Source organism: Haliaeetus leucocephalus, unplaced genomic scaffold (genome assembly GCF_000737465.1).
Source record: "Haliaeetus leucocephalus isolate CR32 unplaced genomic scaffold, Haliaeetus_leucocephalus-4.0 Scaffold668, whole genome shotgun sequence".
Taxonomy (NCBI): domain Eukaryota; kingdom Metazoa; phylum Chordata; class Aves; order Accipitriformes; family Accipitridae; genus Haliaeetus; species Haliaeetus leucocephalus.
The window spans coordinates 3959959-3982612 of record NW_010973104.1 but is presented as its reverse complement, the minus strand read 5'-3'; the positions used below and the strand labels follow the sequence as shown (position 1 = coordinate 3982612).

Genomic DNA, 22654 nt, shown 5'->3' with positions numbered 1-22654 from the left:
TGCAATTGCTGTACTAGCAACTGCAAGCTTGATATTCCTGTGGTCAAAATGGGACCACATGTGCCAGTATACCACAGAGGCGATTCAGAGAGGGAATACGGGATCTTACATGTTCTGTGAACTGGACTGACTAAGGGCAAATGTCATGGTTATCATGTAGGAGTACTTTGGAGTCCCACTTCAAACCACTGCAGAAGTCAGGAAAAAATCCAAGGAAGGAACAAGCCCTTCGTCTCCTCTCCCAGCCCGTCCAGCTGCCGCTGGTGAGTCAGCCCCAGAGGCAGGGCACTGGGCCCTAAGAGCAGCTGTCAAAGAGGGCACAGAACAGACGTGCCTGGAGAAGTTACCTGGAGGAGACAATTATTTGGAAAAGATTTAGAAAGTCTTCAGAAAAATACTCTGTGGGAGGCATAGGCTGACTGAACATAGCAAAGCAACCCAAGGGGCCAGGGTGATGCCTTCCCTTCCTCCATCCCTGGGGCCAGCTCGCCAAAGGCAGCACAAGTGCTCCACTTCGTCTTGCTGAGATGCCTTCGAGTGGCTGAGAAAGCTGTTTTGCCTCTGTGCTGAGCTTTTTCTTGAGCAGTGCATCAAACCCCACACCACAGCTGGTGCTGATGAATTTCTTGCAATAACTGCTGCCAGGCTTCAAGACCAGACAGAGATTGTTGTCTCAGTACCCCACAAGCTGTCAAATAAAAATTTATCATGGTCACTGAACCAGTAAGGCAAAGCCTTGGAGCATCACAAGCTCTCTGCAAAGCTCTTTCCCATTAGTTATGCCTGTCCCTACTGTCAGTCCTGTAGAAAATAACCGTTTCCCTTCTTTCAGGGCAGGTTTTAGTAAGTTCAGTCTAGAATTGTAACACCCCATGTAACCCTGTGCAGGAAGCTGCAAAACTTCCCTCTGAAAGTGTCGTTCTTGCTCCCAAATCTGTTCCTGACCTCTCCGCATTTATTTTATGTGGGTGTGAGATTCTCTTTGACCTAATTACAATTCCCACTTGCCATTTTGGTGCTGGAAATTCAGATGTAGAGCTGCTGAACTAAAGTATGTCAGATGCACTGTGGTCACCTCTGTCTTTCAGAGCAGAGACGAGCAGACAAGGGCTGCAGGCACCGAGATCATTTTACATTTAAGCCAGTGTTTAATTCTCCTAATAGCCCCAAGATTGCAAGAGCTCAAAGCCTTACACCCAGGATTAAGAGACCTCCTAAATATAGGCTGCTTGTTGCAGGGAAGGTAAAAGAACAACAGAGTCGCTGAGAACTGTTCTTGAAAAACATTTATTTCTGTAACAGGTTTATAGCGCTGACTCCCAAGCCCCAGTACAACACAGTTTCCCCCTACACATAATTCTGGGGACAATTACCTTTGATGGAAAAACAAAGCCATACAAAGAAGCCCCCCAAACAAACAGTTTGGTTCCAAACAAACTGTGCCCAGGTTCTCTCTGGGCCTCTGCTGTTGTTTCATCCCGACTGGGACAGAGCTGCCCTGCTCCATCCCTCAGTCACAGCTGCAGGATGTTTCACTGCCTGAAGGCCCCAAATAACTGAAGATATTCTGTTTAACTGAAAAAAAAAAAAAAAATAGGGGGGACATGGGCAGAGAAGGCTGCTAGGATTCAGCGGCTGCTATTTTTGCAGACATCATTTAGAAAGGAAATCTATGCATTTCAGTTTCACCTCCTGAGCCCCAGCATTAGGAAAGTCAAATACAAACCCAGAGACCAATGTACACAAAATAGTGAACAAGTGTCCAGACATTTCTAAGCCCCTCAGTTTACTGTGCCATGATACCTCCAAAAAACAACAAAACCACCACATTCAGATCATGTTGGATCTTATTTTTAAGAGGGAGGGATAGAGATGCAACACATAGCATAGCAACTGTCAAGCAATGTTTAAGGCAAATTTATTCCCATTTGTTAAGAGTTGAAGATTTTTTTCGTTTGTTCACTTTGTTGTGTAAGCTGTTAGATAACGTCTCAGCTGGACATTTAAGCTGAGACAATTTAATCAAAATTTGAGTGAAGTCAACTCAAGTTGATCTGAGCCTGGCACAGCAAAAAATATTATTCCCAAGAATATAATTCAGAACAATTTTTTTAAAAAGTAATCGATGTTCAGAACTCCCCCAAAACTTTCTCCCCTCAGAGACCAGGTTGAGCCCAACTAAACACACAGACATGCAGGCATACGAAGGACACAATGGCAAGCCTCTACAAACACAATGCTGAATAGGACCAAAGCAGAGCCAAACCTAAATTCCACAGATGCGAGAACATGGACAGAGTTATGAGTAAAAAAATGGGGAAAAAAGAAAAACAGAACCCCAGAGAGGGATGTTGCATGAGATGGAATGGAAAATAAAAGTCCACTGTATGCAAAGAAAGAGAGTTCTTAGGTGCACACACAGAAAGCTGGGGATTTCAGTTGCCTCATCTCTCAGTTGTGTTAGTTTGTTGTGCCTTTCCCCTCCCTTTGAGATCCAGGTGATGGTGCCAGGAGGTTTGTGCGTTTACTCAGTCTGTGCATCATAGTTAGCCCCCCCTGCTTTCTTCAGCTCGTTCTTGATGTAATCTTCATCCAGCTCTTTGTGGTCACTGATCACAAATTCTTTGGCAAAGTTCTGCAAGAGATAAAGAAAAAGCCTGTTAAAAAAGGGGGATGCTTATCCAAATACCTGAATAAAGACGGGTTATCCAGCTTTCATGGCTGTATGAGCTGCATACCCTTATCTACTGTGGTAGGGATGATAAATAGAAGCTGTGGATGAGACAGAAGAGTAGTGATGGCAAAACCCAAGACTTAACCTGGAAAAATTTTATGTGTCTACTTCTGCAGTCACCGGCTGCAAGACCCAATCCTGCCCTATGCAACAACTCTTCCTAGTGCTAAATGCACAGGCTAGGTTTGGTCAAGTTTCCTAAGTAGTACACAAACTAAAAAGCTCAAAACCGTTGACCTTCTAACCGCCACTGACCCTCAGCATAATCTTGGTCAAGCCACTAATCCCATCTTTGCCCTTTTTAGGATCCCTTCTCCGAAAAAAAGGAGAACAGTGCTATACCACAGTACACTACAGTATCATACTCCATCGGCGTAGGATAGGAGGATGCTTCGATTAAAGATTGAGCAACATGCAGATGGTACCAGGAGCAAATAAGTCTACTTGAGTAGATTTACTGACTCCTCAACTATCTAATACGCATCATGGCCAAAACCAAGATACTGTATCAGACAGGCTGCTGGTATTGTTAATAGGCTCCACTACGCTCTGTGGTCTAATGATCCAAAGTGACCTTTAAGGACACGCTTTATTAATATACTTGTGTACTGCAGAGCAGCTATCTAGCTGCTTGAATGCTCTTTGCAACTTACGGGAGCTGGGCAAGGCCTCGGCAGCATGCTGCGATGTGAGGTTGTGAACAGAGAAAACCTTTCTCGGAACAGATCACTGTGAATGGGATCCCAAGGTGCCTTTAGGGCACTTGTCACGGCAGTGTCACTACAGTCAGGGATTTGTTCCTTTGTGGGGGCCCTCGTGCCTCATAGCAAGGGTGGCATGCATGTGTGTGCACAGATGCTTCAGCAAACATTCGCATTTGCTTCTTGCTTTAGCATTTTCCTTCCCTTCCTAACCACAACTGAGAACACTGCATGTGTCTTTCCCTTCCCCCAACCCACAGAGGTTTTAGACAGCATGAAAAACACAAGCATCCATTGCACTCCGCAGGGCCAGGGACAAACTGACGTCAAAAAAAAAAAAAGAATTAAAATCCCAGCAGCCCTGCTGCAATGTCTCAGGGAAGCTGCAATGCCTGGCTCCCTGGGCAGCGAGTGCCCCGAAAGGTGATGGACGGAGGCTGCCTGGGAGAATGAGGTGATGCTTTGAGAGAAGAAGCAGTCATCTTGTGTGGGTCTCCCCGGTGCTGGAACAGCCCCAGCACAACTGTGGAGGGGGGGCTGTTCTAATTGGTTTCAGACTCTTAAGCCATGGGAGAGCTCTTTATTTGGCAGCGTCTCAAGGGTCTCAGTTTGGGATCAGAGTTGTGTAAAGGAGGGGGTGGAGAAGGATTCAGCTTGAAAGAGCCTCAGCACCTCTTTCATGCAGTGGAAGAAATGGAAGGGAGAGCAAAAACAGCTCCCTCCCCCCCGCCAGTCTCCCAGGCTGCAGCTGATCCTGTTTCATGCTGTAGGAAATCCTCACTACCGAGGAGTTGCTTGTGGGGGGAGAAAAAAAAGCTTATAGCGGCTACGAGAAGCCTTGTCTGCTCTGCTTTAGTTCAGCTGCAGCTAGACAAAGTCCTAAGAAATAACAACTGCTTCACAGCACCATTTCGCTCCACACTTCAGTGGTCGGCTTTCTTGGTGTGAGGACAGACAGACATTGCAGGCACTCATCCATGTCTTAGCAGAGTTCAGGGAAAATGGGAAAGAAATTGTTTATTTAGCGAAAAAAAATCCTTTTTTTGAGGTGGGAAATGAAGAAGCAAACTGCCCGAAACATCAGATTTGGTTATGCTCACAAGTGTCCTACTTCCAGATCTCCTGTGCGAGATCTGTGCAAAGCTCAGCTCTTGCTAAGACCAAACAAAGGATTTTCAACTATTTGATGCTCACTGTGGAGTGCTACCTATGTGATTTTTGAGCTGAGCTGCTTCAATTTCTTTTCTATGTGCTAACAGGGTTAACAAATTTTCCTCAACTCGGGAAGCAGATTATCCAGGACTACCTGACTTCAGTGCTAGTCTTTGCCCTGAGTTTAGTGAGAACTGAGACTGGCCCATAAAATAATTTCTGAGGGACTCCATGAAAAGTATGTGTATTTTATAAATGCGGGGAGGCTTTCCTTCAATGCTCACTCTGCAGAATCCAGCTGATTCTGAAATTAAAACTGCAAGTGCACTCATGCATGATCAGAGGGGAACTCTGGCTCTCAGATCAGGCAACTGGGCACCCATGATCAACAGCAGCACTTTGCAGCTGAGGGCCATCTTACCCAGATTTCTCTCTTTTTTGGCCCCCACTGAAACTGCCGGAATGTAAAACTACTCCCAACTGATTTAATTGGGTCTGATGTTAGCTAGACCAGGCAATGGTCCTTATTTGGCATGACTGTCACCTGCAATTATAAATAACTGATCATAGCAAACTGGCTCCTGCAAACCACCAGGAAAAATCCTAGCTTCAAGCGGCTAACAGCAATGCCAACAGGCATCCGACTTCAGCCAGATTTCTGCTCTGCCATCGGATTTTCTTTCTGCCCATAAGAGACTGGGGTGGGGAAAGTCCCTGCTTTCTCTTCTCTCACACATACCGTATCTAATGCCTTTCAAGAGAATTGCAGAACTTAGAGCCGCCTAAGGCACAGTGCATAACTCTGATGCTTGGGACCTTGCTTTGCTGACATGCATCTTCATTTTACATCCTCCACTTCCTTTTCTCCTCCCCCTATCCTCAAGCTTTTTACAACCGCAGCAAGCCCTGTGAATGAATCCTGGCCTTTGTATTCACCCCAGAGTCACCAGCAGCCTACAGATAACAAAAACAATGATGCCATTTATCTTTATCACTCTCATGACACAACAGTGACCACAGTCTCTTTGCTTTGCCTCTCAAATTACTGAATGCTATGTAAAAAGTAAAGTTAATAAAGTTTACTCATGGTTCTTCAATACACCTATCTAACACGTGCTTCACTTTGTGCCTGAGTAGCAGAGGATCACAATTTTGCAATCCAATCCCCTGTGTCAACCTCCATGCGACACCACAGAGAGAAAGGGCTTCAACCATGCAGGTCAGGTTGCGGAAAGTGAGCCTGCATCTCTCCCTGGGAAGCATGAAATTTGTACAGCAAGCTCAGTCCAGCCTCTCTCTTCCAGACAACTTTATGGGGGGAAAAAAAAGGGTGGAGTAGATTTTCTTCCTCTTCCAGGCGCTGAATGTTTAGCATATGGGGCCATAAAATTTCCCTAAACTGGCCAAGGGAAAATCTGTCTGGTGCAGATACTGTACCAAAAAGGTCTGCAGAGGCCCTTATAAATCCCAGCATGGGTAGGCCTGATGCCAGAAGGAAAATCCTTATATCGTCTACAGACACTTGGGTTCTTAGCAGCTAGGGATGGTGCCAGGTATCTGAGCAGCTTCTTGCTGTTTTTATTTACACTTGGGCTTGCAGCAGCCTCCACTGATGTTCAAAATCCTCAGTTCCACTGTGCTTAATGTCACCACTCCCATCCACTAGTCATCTTATTTTCAGTGCAGATGCAGTACAGAGGAGATGACATCTCCCGTGTTTCTTTTCCAGCACAGTATGAGTCCTGGACCTGGGGTCACGGGGAAGAAAGGACACATCCTATGGCTGTAGCAGAGGTATGTTCTAGCAGGCCTTCTCTGAGTACCAGGAGAGCTATAAAGTGACAAGTGCCGATAGCAGTACAGTACCACTGCCCTTCACTCTACTATGGCTACACCAAACCTGGTCCTGTGATCAGCTGTCAGACTCCAAGCTATCAGCAAAAACCCTCTCTTCAAATTTACTCCTCGCCAATTTTTACATGGACCAATTCCAGCCACTGGGAGAAGCCAGCCCAAACCTCTGGCAAACACATTCTCTCAGCAACGGGAACTACATTTCAGCTGATCTGCAAATTCTTCCTATCTGTGCTGCATCCCACTGGAAAAGTCACAGGGCTGTGTGTCAGATATGGGGTGATGAGAAGCTGCTTATTCTGGCCTGAAAAAGTTACTTATAAAGTTACCATCTTCTCTAGACTACGACTAAGAGTTCTCGTAAATCTATATCCATTTGGTATGGTCATTACAGTAAACCAGAAGAGGAAAAACAGTCAAAAAGAACAATTCTGTTTGCCTTCCCAGCAGGATCTCACTCACCCTCCTGAGAAAGACTCTCTCAGAGCCACCGTGACATAGTCGTTACCATATGAGTTTGATTTTCTGACTGCCCCTAACAAAGCTATTCAACCATCTTCTGTTTAGGCCACTGTACTAACATGAGAAACCTAATGCACATACATGGAGTTGTATATGTTTTATCTGTCCCAAGACCAGGGACAGTAACCCCATAAGTGGGTCCTCCCTCATGAGGTACCAGCATCGGTGCAGTGAGGAATCCAGAGGGAAAGAGAAAGGTGAACAAAAGAAGGTCCAGCCATGAGCTCCAAAGCAGCAACTCGGTAAACTTGTTGACATCACTAAAGCCAGGCAAATTCCTCACCAAAAATAATAATGAATAAAATGCCACGAATATTTGCTCACAGAAACAGAGCTGTTTTACCCTGAATATAATTTAGGCAAATAATAGAGCACATGACTTTGTGGGGGCAGGAGTGCTGAAGAAAACAGAGAAGAGTCAAAATTCATGGAAAATAGGACAAACTGGCAAAGGTTGGGCAGTCCCTTTGCTGAGACAGCCCTGCAGGGGAATACAGTCCCATCAGGAAAAAGACCTCCATACTGCCTAATGAAGGGTTGGAACCTCCTGGTAGGAAATGCAGTCATGAAGGGCAACAAGTTCACAGAGAGGAAGCAACACTCAGAGGGAAACTAAGTCCTGTTTTCAGTTCTTCAGCATTTACATCAAAACTGGACCACTTTAGCACCAGTTGCCACTCCCAGCCCCACAACCGTTGTGCCTGGGCTTGTCCTTACTCGAAGAAAAGCACCATAACATCATCCCTCTGCCTCTCCTCAAAGTGAATGGGGCCATTCATTCACTGGAAGGCCTGACGCTCCTGTACTTAAAACCCACAGCTGCCAGGTTTCACCTTGCAGGAATTTTTCTGGCTGAACTGAACCTCATGCTGGCAGCCATTCCTAGCCATGACCAGCAGTGTGCAATAGCCTTGATTTCTGGGCTTAAGCTGAGCTGACCGACCTGTTTCTCCTGGGCCTCTGGAATAAAAGAGGTCAAAACAACAGCCCTCAGACCACAGAGAGTCTCCTGGATGGATTTGTACTAAGGCTGAATGAGCCACAGCTTGTGCATACAAAGAAGGTAAAAGGCAGAACCATCCTTACTGCCAGGGACATAAAATATGAGTTTAAGACAAGCTCTGGATGATCTCCTTTTTAGCCAAGCAGAAAATATGCCCAAAGCCTTTCTGTTCAGCTGGTATCTACTGGCAGCTGGGTACAACCTTGGCATGACAACGAGTGGTACACAGTGATCAAACTGCAGCTGTGTGGAGGACACAAATGCTGTGGGGTCTGCTGCATGTGTGGCTCACAGTAAGCATCTGCCAGTTCACCCACATGTACAAGGTGAGACATGCTGATGACAAAATAGATGCAGCCATGTAGTTGAAGTCATCCTGGCTTACTGTTTCATAAAGTTCCCCTGCTGTTTAGATCATTCTAGACCTAGGTTTAGGCTGTACCACAGAAAATAACTCCCAAACATCTTAAGCAACAGCCTGCAAGGCATGGGACATTATGTGCTACTACCCCCCACCCCTAGGTCTGTCCTTGGCCTAGACAGAAGCTCAGTGGAGAAAAGATGAGATACTGCATCACCTTACTCCATGTCTCCATTTACACAGGAAAGTCTCCATACATTAGTACTTAATTATACCCTTAAGAAGATATAGGTAAATACTTGTTCCCCATCCTGGCCTTACTTCTAACCTGCTCTCAGCTGAATGACTTGGACTAGGTCACAGGCTTGATTTGGTCCAAGATTTCCAGCTGAGGTAAAGAGGAAAGGATGGAAAGTAAATGGCTGTGGAAAAAAGCTACTGAATGTTCCTTAAATGCAAAATGCACTTTTCTACAATCCAAAATAAATACAATAAATGCAACCCCCATTTTCCAACAACATTAAAGAGGTAATAAAGATAGTCCCAAATAAGCAAGAAGACCTGATTCTCAGCTAGTACAGATCAGGAGAACTATGGCTGTTTGTACCAGATGAGATTCATCCCTGTAATTTTACAGTTATTACAGCTAAAAATCAATTGTCCTTTCTTCGTGAGAGATTTTCTGGCAACCTCCTCCGCTGACTATCAGCATTGCTTCCCAAGCCACCTCCCTATAGAATTCACAGCACCTGCTCCCCCTTCCAAGGGAGGAATACAAAAGCGAGGGCAACCCAGTTCCTCTCCTTGCTTTATAATATTTCATCCTTTTGTTCACAAGCCCATAATCTACTCTTCAACAGTTAATATCCCTCGCGTTTTCCTTATGGCAGGTGCTTCTAGGAGACCGTTAATAATCACCATGTGTGAACCCTCTTTATTCTACAGATGCAACATGGTGGGTTTTGCTTGCTAGGTGGTATTCAAGCTGACTGTCTTTCACTTTGAGTGTCTCAGTGGAAGAACAACATTTATTGGCGTTTGTTCAGCTTTGAGCAGAGCTCAACCGTAGCTCATCAATGCATCTACAACATAGCAGAGAATATAAAGCAGGCCTCCCCTCACACTGGAGCTTTGGTCTTAAATAAAGAGCCACAGTTAGCTTCTGCAAATACTACAAGATAGTGAGAGCCCTTCAAGTTTTACTGAGGGCTTCTCAGACTGAAGAGCTGTTGTTCGGGAATCCCAACCAATCGCTTCTATAGATCACAAAATCAAAGCTGTTATGTGCTGTACAAAAAGCCTCCTTGTGCCACACTTCCTTGGAAGGAGAGCCATGTCGCACAGGGTAAGTGCACCTATGGGCCATGCACACACCTAAAACTACAGAGAGCCAAACTGCATCAATAGCCTAGATTCTCTTCAGGGTTTGTAAAGAAAAAAATTCCCACTTTAGGGTAATACTTATTCCAAATGATGAACCAACACTGAGTCAGATCTGTAGTTTATCATTACAGCAAACAACCAACTGTATTTTTCTATGTATAACTCACATCTCAAATAATCTCTGTAAAAATCAGAAGCAGTGGGGTCACTGGGAATGTACTTGAAGGTCAAAAGAACTCGGAAGAGTGAAATAGCTCTGCAATAAATTCCCTCCACTAAATTCCAGTTGGACTTTCTTGTCCTCTTTTGTTTTGACAGATTATCTGCAAGGTTACATGCATAAAAAGAATAAAACAGTTCTGCTTTTATCCTACGCAGAGGGATTCCACAGTTGCAACTATTCAAAATAGTTGTCAAGATAATGTCTTTTGGAAAGATCACCATTGACATTACATTCAGAAATGCTGTGGAGTGGATTATATACATGGTTGCTCAAAAGAAATGTATTAAGCACAAGTTGTATTGTTTTCATATTTTAGTACAGATTAATTGGAATATGAAAGCTTTTAAGTAACAGCCAAGAATGGTTAATGTTCCACCAGATTATTAACTCATACAGACTACTAATCAAAGATGAAACAAGTGAAATTGCAAATTATATGTAACAGACCTGAGGGACAGATCTTAGAAGAGCATTCAGGAATGCTATTCAACTCAACAGGAATAAATTGTCTAAACATATTTTTCAAAAAATCTTGGGCTTAGGGACTCTTATATGAGTCATTCATTAGTACTCTATAATTTAATCTTCAGCTACAATTACATACTTTCAGCTGCTTCACACGAACAGAGATTTGCTTTCCTATCTCTCAGGTGTCATTATGGAAGTTTCTTTTCAGAAAGGACCCCTCTGCCTAGTTGTCATTTTGAAACATTTAGCACTAGTGCTTATCTTCTGGAAGGATATGAATTTATTATATTCTTCATGCTTCTTATCTAAATATAATCTTCTGTATCATACAAACTACCAATGAATTGAGGGGGACTTCATTCTCATCCTCCATGTTGTCCTATTGGGAGATTTCTTTACACAGGCAAGAACGCAGTTATTGAGGGAGATTATTTCAATGGTCAGTCTGTTCTCCAAGCACTTAAGAAAGACCATTTCTCAGGCATTGGAGAGCTGGCCCTAGGTTTAGCTGAAAGAGCTAATCTTGCTTTAATACTTCAGAAGAAACATGCTAAATGTTAGCATCTTCTCTGTTAAAGGCAGCTTTTCAGCAGCAGTTCTTTGCAGCCTTCCACAATTCACTTCTCTTGCAGCTGTTGCTTGTTTTCATGCGCTTGGACTGAGCTTAGAGCCCAACAGAGCCAGCCTGACTCAGAGTGCCCTGGGAGGCCTTGAGAGTTAAACGATAAGCTCAGTGGGGGCAGATAAATGCAAGTGAAACCCTTCCAAGGTGCATACGAAGCACATTTCTCTTTTTCCCTCACACGCCCAAGGCCAAACAGAAGACTATTCAAATCTAGTTAGCTATTAAGAGCTGTTAGTTAATTGGTACTGATAGGGACTTCAGACTTGAGTTGATTAGGTCCAGGAATTCATTGTGCAGAGACAAAAGGCCTCAAGAGAAGTTTAAACAAGGGCGTGGGTTTTTATGTTTACCTGCTTAACTTGATACTGCCTTGTTCTCCACCATTCAATATTATATTATTTCCATATCAAGGAAGGAGATGGGAAACATCTTAATGGTGACAAGGAGGGGAGTGCATATATTCCCTCCTCATGAAATAGTTAAGACAGCCTTAAGCTCAAAGGTGCTTCTTTATGCCTGACTGCTCAAAGGGCAGATGTTAAGTCTTCCTAGCAGGAAGACAGGCAATAGGAAACTGTCTTCTTTTTAAAGGATTAACTACTAAGTTGAAGGATGATCCAATCCTTCCCCCTCTCTCACCTCCTGCTGGCGTTTGTAGAGCTGGAAGTGATGAGAACTGGTGGTTAGAAGCAGAAAGAAGAGGTTACCTGTACTACTTCTTTGACCAGAGTCTTGTCGGTCCCAGTTTTGGCTCTCTGCAGGCCACTGACATCCTCTCCAATCCAAGTGATGAGGGCAAACTTGACTCGCTTACTCATGGCATCGCCGGTGGTAAATCGGACAAAGCCAAACAATCGAACATCGTCTGGAGAGACAAAACAAAAAGGATAAAATTATTAAAAACAGAAACATTCCTGCCTTGCCATTTTCCAGGGTGAGACTATTGCTGTCAGCTTAAAGACCAAGCCAAGCTACTGATCCTGTGTTACAATACCATCGTTCGGGATTACCAAGGCAATACAGGGGCTCTGCTCATATTGCCCTTTGCTTGCAAGGTGCACTTTGCCAGTGTTAGGTCTGCCTCTTCCTGGGGTGCTCTGAGTTACTGGGAGGAAGCTGGCTGTGCTGGCCACCCCACGCCACATTAGTGTGCTGCTAGTGAGTTTGGAAATGGCTAAAATACAGTCAACGGGCAGTTCAAGAGGACAGAGCTAACCCCAGTTACACATTCAGCCAGATCATTCAACTGCAGGTCACTGTTCAAGAAGGGAAGAAAGTGATTTCCCAGCATCTCTTTCTTACAAGATAGCAGGATTTGGGTCACATTTTATAACATATACCCAGAAACTGGCCATTGTGCAAATCTGATCCTTTTCCCTCCTTCCCTTCAGCAACATTTCTGGCTCACTTGTAGTATGAGTTTACAAGAAGGAGGGGAGAAGAAGGAGCAGAAGAAAAATCTGCAATTACTTCCCCAGATGTGTTTTTCTACTCCTTCTGAAGCCCTGTAGAGAAAGGCCTTGGATTTTAGAACTGTTCTGATCTTTGTTTCACAGCTGGTTTCTGCTATATCACGCCAGACTAGAGTTATTTAGTCTGGCCATATGTGTAAAAACCTTGTAAACTCCTTGTCTCGAAGAGTTCGTTCCTTCATTGCAGGGTGACTCATCAACCGAGGCAGTTGGACGCCGTCATGATCACAGGCACTTGGAAAGGATGTGATACCATCCACTCGTATCCCCAGCCTCGGTGGCATACACCATACTGGAACCTTCAACCAGGATTGTGCAGAAAAGCAGAGCAGATGGACAGTTGTGCAATCGTGGAATATACCTAATCATAGCTACTTCATCTGTTAGAGGTCACTCCAGACCTCCTAATGAAATGAGATGACTCAAAATAGAAGAACAAACTTGCTGTTTGAAAAGAATCATGCAAATCCTGGTTATGCTTGTTGTGACCAGTTCAACATGCTTTATAGTTATTTGCTGTCTTGACTACTGCCAGGTGGAAACACAGGCTCCAGGTGTAGCAATGTTTGCCAACATCCCCATCCTTGGATCCGTTACAGCATGCTCCATGAACAGTCAGGACAACCCCAGGAGCTCTGGGAATAGGGGAGAAGCAGCTCTAAATTGCTCATCCCCAGAAAATAAGCTGCTAGAAGCCAATGCAAAAAAAGTGGGATGTTCTCTGAAAGCTGACAGATCTCAAAGCTTCTTTAACACTTTGTTTTGCCAAAGTGGGAGTAAAGACAACTTCCCCTTGATAAAAGATAAGACTTTTTAAGTCTGAAAAAAATCCACCTATGCTCTCCTTATTTTGTTCTCTATGTACTTTTTTGCCACTGACAGAGGACTACTGGGGAAAACTGGAAAATGTATGTAGGGATGTGTGTGAGCCGGTACAGTGCTTAAAACAAACTTCTCTCTAGATTTCAAAATTGAAACAAAGAGAAAGAGAGATCTTATTCAAAGGAAAAATCCAGATGGAACTTTGGAAGGAGAGTAAGTCATGTGTATCGACAGTGCAGGCAAACAAAACTTCTCTCTCAGATACCCTATTACTTTCAAGTACAAGAAATGCACGGAGGGACTCCTGTTTCTGACAGTAAATCCTCTTCCCAAGATTGATTAGAACCATAAATGAACCGACAGCCAGGAAATACCCAAGGTGAAGAGAGACAGTAAATCCCCTAACGTTACTATTAACAGTTCTATGAAAAAAAACTTGCTTTCCCAGATCTGACAGTAAAGGAGGCCACACTCCACTAAGAATTGTACTGTGGTTCCTATGGGAACACAGTGCTGGAAGGCACTTTAATGTCATGAAGTCCTGGCCCCTACTATACTGTAACCGTGTCACAGCCCTTCCCATGGACCCATCGCTTTCCACCTTGAGTATGTAGGTTTTTCATCCCTGCCCCTTCTACCAAAGGCTGTTACAGATCCTGAAGACTGCTTTGGAATATGCCCCTTTATAATAAAAACAATGCAAAAATATAATGAATGTGAAAAAGCAGTGCTTTTTCATAGCGATGTAGAAAGGAAGTTGAAGGAATTTATCCATCAGCATGAACTTTAATTTGACATGAACACACAGATCACTGGCAGCAGCAGGATTTGCTTCTCAGCAGAAGAGTTTGAGTGCTTTCCCATCCTGTCTGAAAGCAGCTTGATCAGTGGCACCAAAGAGAGCCAAACCCAGCAATTCCACGTGGGCTTTTATCTATTAGATCACCTACTACTCAGTGACTATGAGCAACTCTTATTTCATCACATTAAATCCCAATAAGTTTAATGAGCAACTGAGGTTAGATGCGGGGCTCTGAGTCACCATCCTGGGCAGAATTTACCTGGTTTACTTGTGGGGGCTTGAAAGGTTACACCCAAGCTGCGTGCTTTCTCCTCCTGTCTCCCCATGGAGGTTGTGTCCCCACAGCAGGCAGAACAGGCTCTTCAGCTGCCATCATTTTCAGTCCAGTGTTTTTAATATAAACTACCAATACGTGATGCTTTAACTTGATGTGCCAGTCTGTGAATTGCAGCAGCTGAGGAGCGTTTCAGCAGCTGCAGATAAAGCCAAGAGGGAATGTGAATTGGAGCCCTTAGCAATTAACATGTCTCTTTTCCTAAAAGGGCAACAGGGACAGACACGGAGATTTTAAGCGCTAGCTCAGCCTGGGTATGAGCCCCTCCAACTGCAGGTCAAAATCCCTGAGCAGAAGTGATTGAATTTCACAATTAGTCTGAAGCATGTTCAGAGTGATAACGGGATCAAAACGCAAGTTCTTTTATACTCGAGATTTCCTCTTTCACAGTTAATCAGTTCTACCCTGCAGATCACCTTGCTGTGCTGGAATGCATCAATGCCATCAGTGCCAACTCCGCTAGAAATCTCAAGGCATTAATATCCACAACACCCCCCCAACCCCCTTTTCACACAAAACCACTTATAGTGGTTTTAGGAATTTGCCGGGTGTGTGGGGGAGTGTAACAAATCAGAGAGACAGTAGATTTCCTCTAAAAGAGGAAATCCTGCCTAGCTCAACATAACCACCTTCCTAGTCACTAAGCCATGAATTTCAGGGCAGAGAGAAGCAAATAATAGATCTGCATAGAACTGAAATAGCAGCTTTATTTGAGAAGATCTGGAAAGTTACAAACAGCAGAAATTAACAACATTAATTCCTACTAATATCACTACTCCTTTAACTGTGGTTGTACAGCATGACAATAGGGCTATAGAAACACTGAAGAGTACAATGAATGCCTTAATGAGCATCACTTAGTATTTTTCTCCAAACCCCTTACTTATCAGTAGGCAGGATTTTCCAAATATACTGATTAAGCTGCCCTTGGCTGTCAACAAAGCTCAATGCCAAGCTGCAGAGATCTCCTTGATGGTATTCTCCTCTTTTTCATCCACTCAAACCCTTTGGTTCAGCTGTACTAAAAAATTCCCCATTAGATTAAAATGCACTGACTCATCAGTAAAAGATAATAGCTGCAGGAAAGAAATACACTGTCAAAAGCTTCGTGGTTCTTAGCCTTACGGCTCTGAATGGCCAAGCCAGAGAGATGCCAAGATAAGGCCACCGCTCCCAGCTTCACCTGCCTGCTAAATCAAGGTCACATACAGCAAGGCAGCTGATGGAATGATTTGCTTTTGCGTTCTGTCCAACAATGAATTACTGGTAGTGCATGACAGGTTTCATGAGGATTTGTTTGTTTCAAATGAATCCATTTTAGATTAATTTGTCCATTTTCCACCTCTTCAGTCACCCCTGTAGTCACGTGGCTAGAAGTGCAGACAGAAAACCTTCCCTACGTCTTACTACACTGTTTTGTCCCTCTTTAACCCTGTATTGAAGCCCACATATCTCTGATGCAATGCTGCCTTGCACCATGCAGACATGTTCATTAAGTCATCTACGACAAATACAAAATGTTTGACCTCAGGACCGTAACCACAGGGCATGCTGTAGCTGGGGCACCAAACCTTTTCCATGTAACCTGGGGTGGCTGACGTGAGTACAGGGTCCTTGGGACACAAGTGCCTGGGGAGGATGACCCCACGCTGACTTCTTCGGCTTTCTCTGGTCCAGCAAAGCCCCCAGCAGCGTTTCGTCAGAATGAGTTGCTGCTACCCCAGTGACAGTGGTCCTGTAGTGGTCTCTCACCTGACCTGGGTATGTACTGGAGGGCAGAGTGGGAGGAAACAGGGGATCCAGCTATCTTTGTTTCCCTTCTCTGAAGGAAGGAACGGTTACGTTAGTTGGCCAGAAGTGAGGGCCAGGCAGGCCCCAAAACAAAGGCCATGCAAAAGATACAACGCTCCTCTTTACCTGCTCTTATGCCTCGCACAGGATGGTAAAATGCTGACCTGCAGCCATGCTATTTTAATTAAGCATCACAAAACTAAACTGAATGCAAAGAGTTACTATTTCAGTGCAGAACTCGACGTGATGAGTTACTCCCACAAAAATGAGTGAGGAACATTCCCTAGAACAACCTCCTGTACATTGCAAGGGACAGTCTAAGCCACAGCTCCAGCTGGCAGGAGATCGCTGTCAAACACACGCCACTTCAGCAAACCCTCCCAAGAGCATGACTTTCACAGCGAGCAGGGAGGGCACAGGGGCAGGGAAATGCTGCAAAGACAGTGTGAAGTTCCCATAAGCCACCCATGGCCCCAGGTCTTCCTTTAATAGATATTAAGGGAAAGCAGGCAAGACGAACATTAAAGAGGAAAAACAAAAGCAGTAGGAGACTGATTTACAAAGCCCATTTTAGCAACTTAAGATGCAGCCAAATACAGATAAGCACCTATCTCATTATACGTCCTTGTGCATTTTTACAAACCTTTCCTACAACCTAAGGTGCCAACATAATGTTGGTGATCTCTCAACTCTTAGCTCCTAAATTTTATATGCAGGCCAGGCTTTATAGGACAATTGTCATAAGCCCCAAAGAGCCTGCATTTGTCTTAGGAGCTGATTCTGTTTCTATTTTCTTCCCAATATTTTATGTCAACCAGAAATGATTTTATAGGGTATTTATTTCAGCCCAAAGATTTTCAGTTCTTCCTCATGCTGAATGCACAGTGTGGTTTTGGTTTGATCTTTTCAGACACATGAATAACTATCCCATTTCATGCTGTCATTGCAATTATTTATCTGGACTGGGGCTTTCCAAATAAAAGGCTCATTATTTCTTTTGTCAGCGATGCATTGAAAAACAACTGTTCACATGTGGCATGGGGGAAACACAGTTTTCCAACCTCTCCGTTACTTAATGGCAGAATACATACTTTAAAAAAACTAAAGTAAAGCACAGACAGACAATGCGATGCTCTGCTGCTTCGTAATACAGAAACTGAGGTAAGCTGTCCGGTGCAGTCAGGTATTACTGACACACACAAAAGTTTAAGCGGATGTTTTTGACCGGACTTTTAGTTCGGTATCTCAGTTGTATGTCATTCTACTCTTCTCAGCAACAGCATCACCAGCCCAGTTACGAGACTTTGAAATTAAAAACAACAAAAAATCCCCCAAGAGCCTTCACATCCTTCTGTACAATAACCTTCAACTCTTATCTGTGTTTCTGGCTTCAAATCCACCAGCTCAGCTGTTTTTTTTTAAAGTGTACTGATGGCACGTACTACTACACACCAAATGAATGCTACGTCTGGATCCATGCCATCTGCAGAGGCAAGAGCTGTAACTATGAAGTAAAATGGATCAAAAGCCTTAAATTAAGTCCTTATTTAATGCAGAGGTGATCTGTGCTGTTAAGCCCAACCAAAACAGTCCTTAGCCAGAAGACACAGGGGGTGTCTACGCTGTGTATTTAATGACCCTGACACAATTAATGTCCTCAACTTTGGTCTCCAGACTCCTTGGGTCAGACAAAGGCCGATACAGTCACGTACGTTGGTCACTACACAGGTCTGCAAGAGGAAATGCCACCAGCGGCCACCTCCTAATCATATGAGGACTTTACTGTGCTGGTGGTTTAAACCAACCTCCTCGACTTTACTTTGGGATAGACTGGCAGAGAGGCGTTCACACATCTGGGGTTGGTCTTTGGAGAACAGAGAAGACTACTGCCTGAGACTCAAGCAGTGCCTACTAGTCCCCAGCCAAACCGTATAAGTCTTGTGGCCTGATGCAAACCTCGACAGCAACAGCGTGACAGCAACTGATAGGCAGAAGTCAAGGGTTCAGGCTGTGTTTGCAGCATAATCCTGGGACCCTGAACAAAAGAGCACTGAAGAAGCTTTTTGTACCATGTTTTCTTCCTTTAAGAGTGGCAATTGCTGTCCCCAAACAGTGGGACGGGAAAAGGTTGATAGTTTGATTATGCAGTTCCTTAAACTTTTCTGCTATTACCTAAAGCTTAGTAAAGAGCTTAGGAAGAAAAAGCCTCCACCCCAGGATATGTGACCTGGGGGTCTGATGTGCAATGCGTATCTGAGTGAGAATAATGAAACCTGCCCAAGGCAGACTGGCTGCAGCAGCAGCTCCTGGCTCAGGGCACGGGCTTCACTGCCCCAGGAGCTCGGCATCTCGGTCTGTCGTGTGTTCCTTCAACGGCAGCCCACAGAGCGTTGCTGGAGGTTTGCAGAGAGACGGTTTCTAACAGAGTCTTTTTGAACTGTGACTTCCATTAAAAGAAGCAATTTCAGTTTCTTGCTTTTCCCTTTGTCCTCAACCACTCTCATTCCCCGAGGAGGTATGCAGAATCAGGAATGGGTTGGGCCACGGTCTGCATGAAAAGGGTTATGTATGGGGGGAAGAAAAAGCGAAAATACAACCCTACTACCCTCCAGCCCTTCCTAACCTCTGTCGTTGCACAAGGGCAGGACATCCACCACAGGCAAATGTCTTCCAAACTGGTACAAAAGACCTTCTTGGTCTCAGAGCCACATGAATTAGCACACACTGACACCGCCTGCTCGGTAATTTAATGCCCTGGAGGCAAGCAATATGTACTGCATGCCGAAGGTGCTTTTAATAAGAATGGTTATTAAAGAAAGTGGGAGGGACAGATGTTTGCCACTCAGAATGGCAGGAAATAGATGGTGCAGAAAGTAGAACACAGCAAGCTCTGACAGAGGGGCTTGGTGACACTCTGCATCCTGAGGTTTTCAATTCCAGTTCCCACTCTCACCTTCAACCACCAAATTATGCTCAGCTTCTACCAGAGGCAGCTGCAGTACTTTGTGGCTTTCAGGGCATTGTTTTTCACAAAACAGGAATTCAAAACAAGGAAGGAAATTTATTCTGATGCCATTTTTTCACTCTTTTAATCACATTTACTGAAGCTGTTTGCATTGATAGTAGCTCTTCTCCCCTCCAGCAAAATGGAGAAGGAGATGGGCCGCAGACCAGGAGGGAAGAGACGTAGCAGTAGGAAGAAATAATATTTAGCAGCAATTCCCATCCCCCCCTACTCTTTTTTACTGACTTTGATTCAGCTCTACTTCATAGTAACATTTGGCACCTTTCTTCCAGATGGGAAAGAAAGCTCTAACTTCAATGCTGGCACGAGCCTTGTTTTCTGACTACGTCTAGTGGTCCAGGTGAAGAGTGGCTGCACAGATGGAGGCACCAAAACTTGCATCTCTTCCTTCCCCAACTGCTGCACCCTAATTCGTGGGTGGAGGAAGATCCTTTCTAGCACTTAGCCAAGAACCTGGTACATGAATTTGCCCAGTTCTTTTAAGTTCTCCAACAACTGTGCTCCAGAGGTAAGTTAGAGAACAACCTCTTGCCCCTGGTCTGCCAAGGAGCAGCCCATACCAGGTACATGCGAATGAAGAGGGAAAGAAGGAAGAGGGAAGGGGAGTGATGGAGCAGCTATAAAGGATTTAGCTCCACATTAAAGGCTAACCATAGGCCACAGTCTACCCCACAGATGCTCTTTATTTAACTCTTCCCCTACTGTGCCCATGCCTAAAATATGCAAAATTTCCTTTTTTGCTCTAAACATGCTTCAGTACTGGGGTCAGCTTGACACTTTGCTGGTATAAAACAAGGTTTCCTTGAACTCTATCTGTTATAATACCCTGTTTATAAATAAGGGTTTGGCACATGCAAATGATGGCAAGAAAACAAACCTGGCCGTATTCCAAAGTGCAATATATGCCTCCATTAGTTGTTATATGCATCCTACCCAGCCCAACCGGTGCGTGCTCCCTACCAAAGCTCCTCTGCCTGCTGAGCCACTGGATAAAAGTATTCCCTTTGCTACAGAAAGGAAGCTAGGAACTGTTCTTGAGAGGGTGCCACTCCAGGCAAAACATTAAAAATCCGTTCAGACAAAATAAGACATGGACTCCTTAAAAAAACAGGGAGAGAAAATAAATGGGGAAGGTTCCTCTGCAAGCCTCAGATGTCTGGAGATGCTGGAGATGCTCAGTTACCTTGGCCACAAGAGGAGACAGAGAATGTGGCACTCAGATACTGAAGCAGTTGACCTCCCAAGAAAACTACTAACCCTTTAGGCATGAACTTCAGAAGTGCTGAGCCCTGGGTTTCCCTGTATGCCAGGTAATTGCTTTTTTCCTTATGTTGCCCATTAAGAAGACTTGAGTGGGAAGGAGTTCTTGCAGTACAGGGTATCAGCTCTTCTGACATCAACTATAAGAGGATCCTTTTCGGTTTTGAGAATTTTCCCTGCAAAGATCTCAAGAACAGCTGGAAACAAGTCGCTGTGTTAATCCTAATAAGACCCCACTGCAAATGTTGTAGCAGAGCAGTCTAAACCGTCTTGATTTAGTGGCTGCTTTCCAAGGGCTAAAATGTATTTTTCTCCTGTGATATTTATTGACTGATGAGACCAGTCCTGCTCTCATTTAAATGACTGGAAGTTCTCCCCTCCATCTCAGGGGAGACCATCTGGACAGGCACTGGCGTTTCAATAGCTGTGGGACTCTGACTAAAGTGCCTCCGGGGCTCGCCCCACCTTGAGAAGGGAGAGACTGCTCAATACACAGCTCCTTTGCAATACAGATACATAATTCTAAAGATACAGGTTAACCATAATACTTGATTGTAGAGTAACTAGATCAGTGAGGACAACTTTGCTATAGTCCAGTATTAGTTACAAATGCTTCCATAGCTCGTCACTTGGAGACATTGTTAAATAGCGGCCAAGGTAGGAGGAAAAGCTATACAATTCCCCTGCAGAAGTTATTTTGAGAAAAATCAAAGCCCGCTTTTGTAAAACATGTCAAAAGTTAAGATCAGATGAAGTTAAATATTTCTCAACTCATTTTCATTTTCCCCAGGCTTCATATCTCCTGTTAATGTTCTACAACCGACAGTTCAACAATCAACTGCCACGTTTAAACCTAGAGCCGCAACTGTTGCGGTTGTGCAACGCCTCATATACGATTGTTTTCAGTGCTGTATTGTTCGAGCCGATCTCCGGCATAAGCACTCTCTTCTCAGGTTTCATGTTCTTAAAAAATCCGAGCAAGCCTTCTAACTGGAGTTACTGTAGCGCTACGAATACAATTTACCAAAGAATTTTATTGCAAAACGATCTGTATGACTGCATCTTTTTAGCCACAAAAATTGAGTCTTTTTTGCTTTGAAACTGCAGTGCTAAACAAGGAGACCGTTGCTAATCAAGCGTTTTATCTTGTTTATAACCGAGAAGCAATGAAAAATTGTGCAAAGGGGGGGAAAAAAAGCCCAAAGGACCTTAAGTCTAAGGGTGAGACAAAGGACCAGCTGGACTATGGACTTCAGTGAGCTGCACTCTGTGGTGGCTGGAAAACCGATCATGCAGGACAGGGCAGACACGGGGAAGCAGCAGCACTAATTCCAGTTTACCCAAGTTTTCTCCCATCCTTTCCCCCCGTGCACCGGGCAGCAAGAAACCCGGTAAGGTGCCAAAGCAATCAAGACGGAGCTTACCTGTGCATTTCCTTTTAAAGGTTTCATAGTCTACCCCTTGGTCTCCAGGGACGATTGTAGAGCCATTGTATTTAAAAGTCACCCTTTGGGAGGGGGAAAAGAGAAGGGGAATAAGGCATTTAAAGGTCAGCCTTTGGGATGGGGGAAAGGGAAGGCAAATAATGCATTTAAAAGTCACCCGTTGGGAAGGGGGAAAGAGAAGGGAGTAAGGCGTTTAAAAGTCACCCTTCGGGAAGGGGGAAAGAGAAGGGGAATGAGGCTTTTAAAAGTCACCCTTTGGGAAGGGGAAAAGACAAGGGGAATAAGGCATTTAAAAGTCACCCTTTGGGAAGGGGAAAAGAGAAGGGGAATAAGGCATTTAAAAGTCACCCTTTGGGATGGGGGAAAGGGAAGGGGAATAATGCATTTAACAGTCAGCCTTTAGGAAGGGAAAAGAAGAGATGGGGAGGAACATACTGTCAAAAAACCCATCCTTTAGGAAGGGGGGGAAGAGGAGAAGGGGAATCAGGTCTATAGAAGTCACCCTTTGGGGAGGAGGGAGAGCAGAAGGGGAATCGCGGAGCACCGGTGCCTGTCCGGGAGCTGCCGGGGGCCACCTACCAGTTCACCTCGGTGGCATCGTCCCTGACGAGGTTGTACGCCTCCCTGCACGCCTCCTTGTCGATTTTGGTGGCCATGGAGCCGGCCGGCCGGGCGGC

At 44.5% G+C, this 22654-nt stretch overlaps 1 protein-coding gene across 1 annotated transcript; it reads right to left on the bottom strand.

Moving 5' to 3' along the window:
• Positions 1 to 1332: 1332 nt before the first annotated feature.
• On the bottom strand, positions 1333 to 22648 carry COTL1 (coactosin-like F-actin binding protein 1). Its single transcript, XM_010579648.1, has 4 exons — positions 22557 to 22648; positions 21957 to 22039; positions 11734 to 11891; positions 1333 to 2635 (listed from the first exon to the last, which is right to left on the bottom strand). Exons 1-4 carry the CDS (start codon positions 22631 to 22633, stop codon positions 2525 to 2527), a joined length of 429 nt encoding a protein of 142 aa, XP_010577950.1. The 5' UTR covers positions 22634 to 22648; the 3' UTR covers positions 1333 to 2524.
• Positions 22649 to 22654: the final 6 nt, after the last annotated feature.

Excerpts from the sequence above, each read along its gene's own strand:
- COTL1 (XM_010579648.1), bottom strand. The coding sequence starts at position 22,633 with ATGGCCACCAAAATCGACAAGGAGGCGTGCAGGGAGGCGTACAACCTC. Across the intron at positions 22,040-22,556 it reads GATGCCACCGAGGTGAACTG|GGTGACTTTTAAATACAATG; the intron begins GTAGGTGGCCCC and ends CCCCTCCCAAAG. Across the intron at positions 11,892-21,956 it reads CTTTAAAAGGAAATGCACAG|ACGATGTTCGATTGTTTGGC; the intron begins GTAAGCTCCGTC and ends TTGTCTCTCCAG.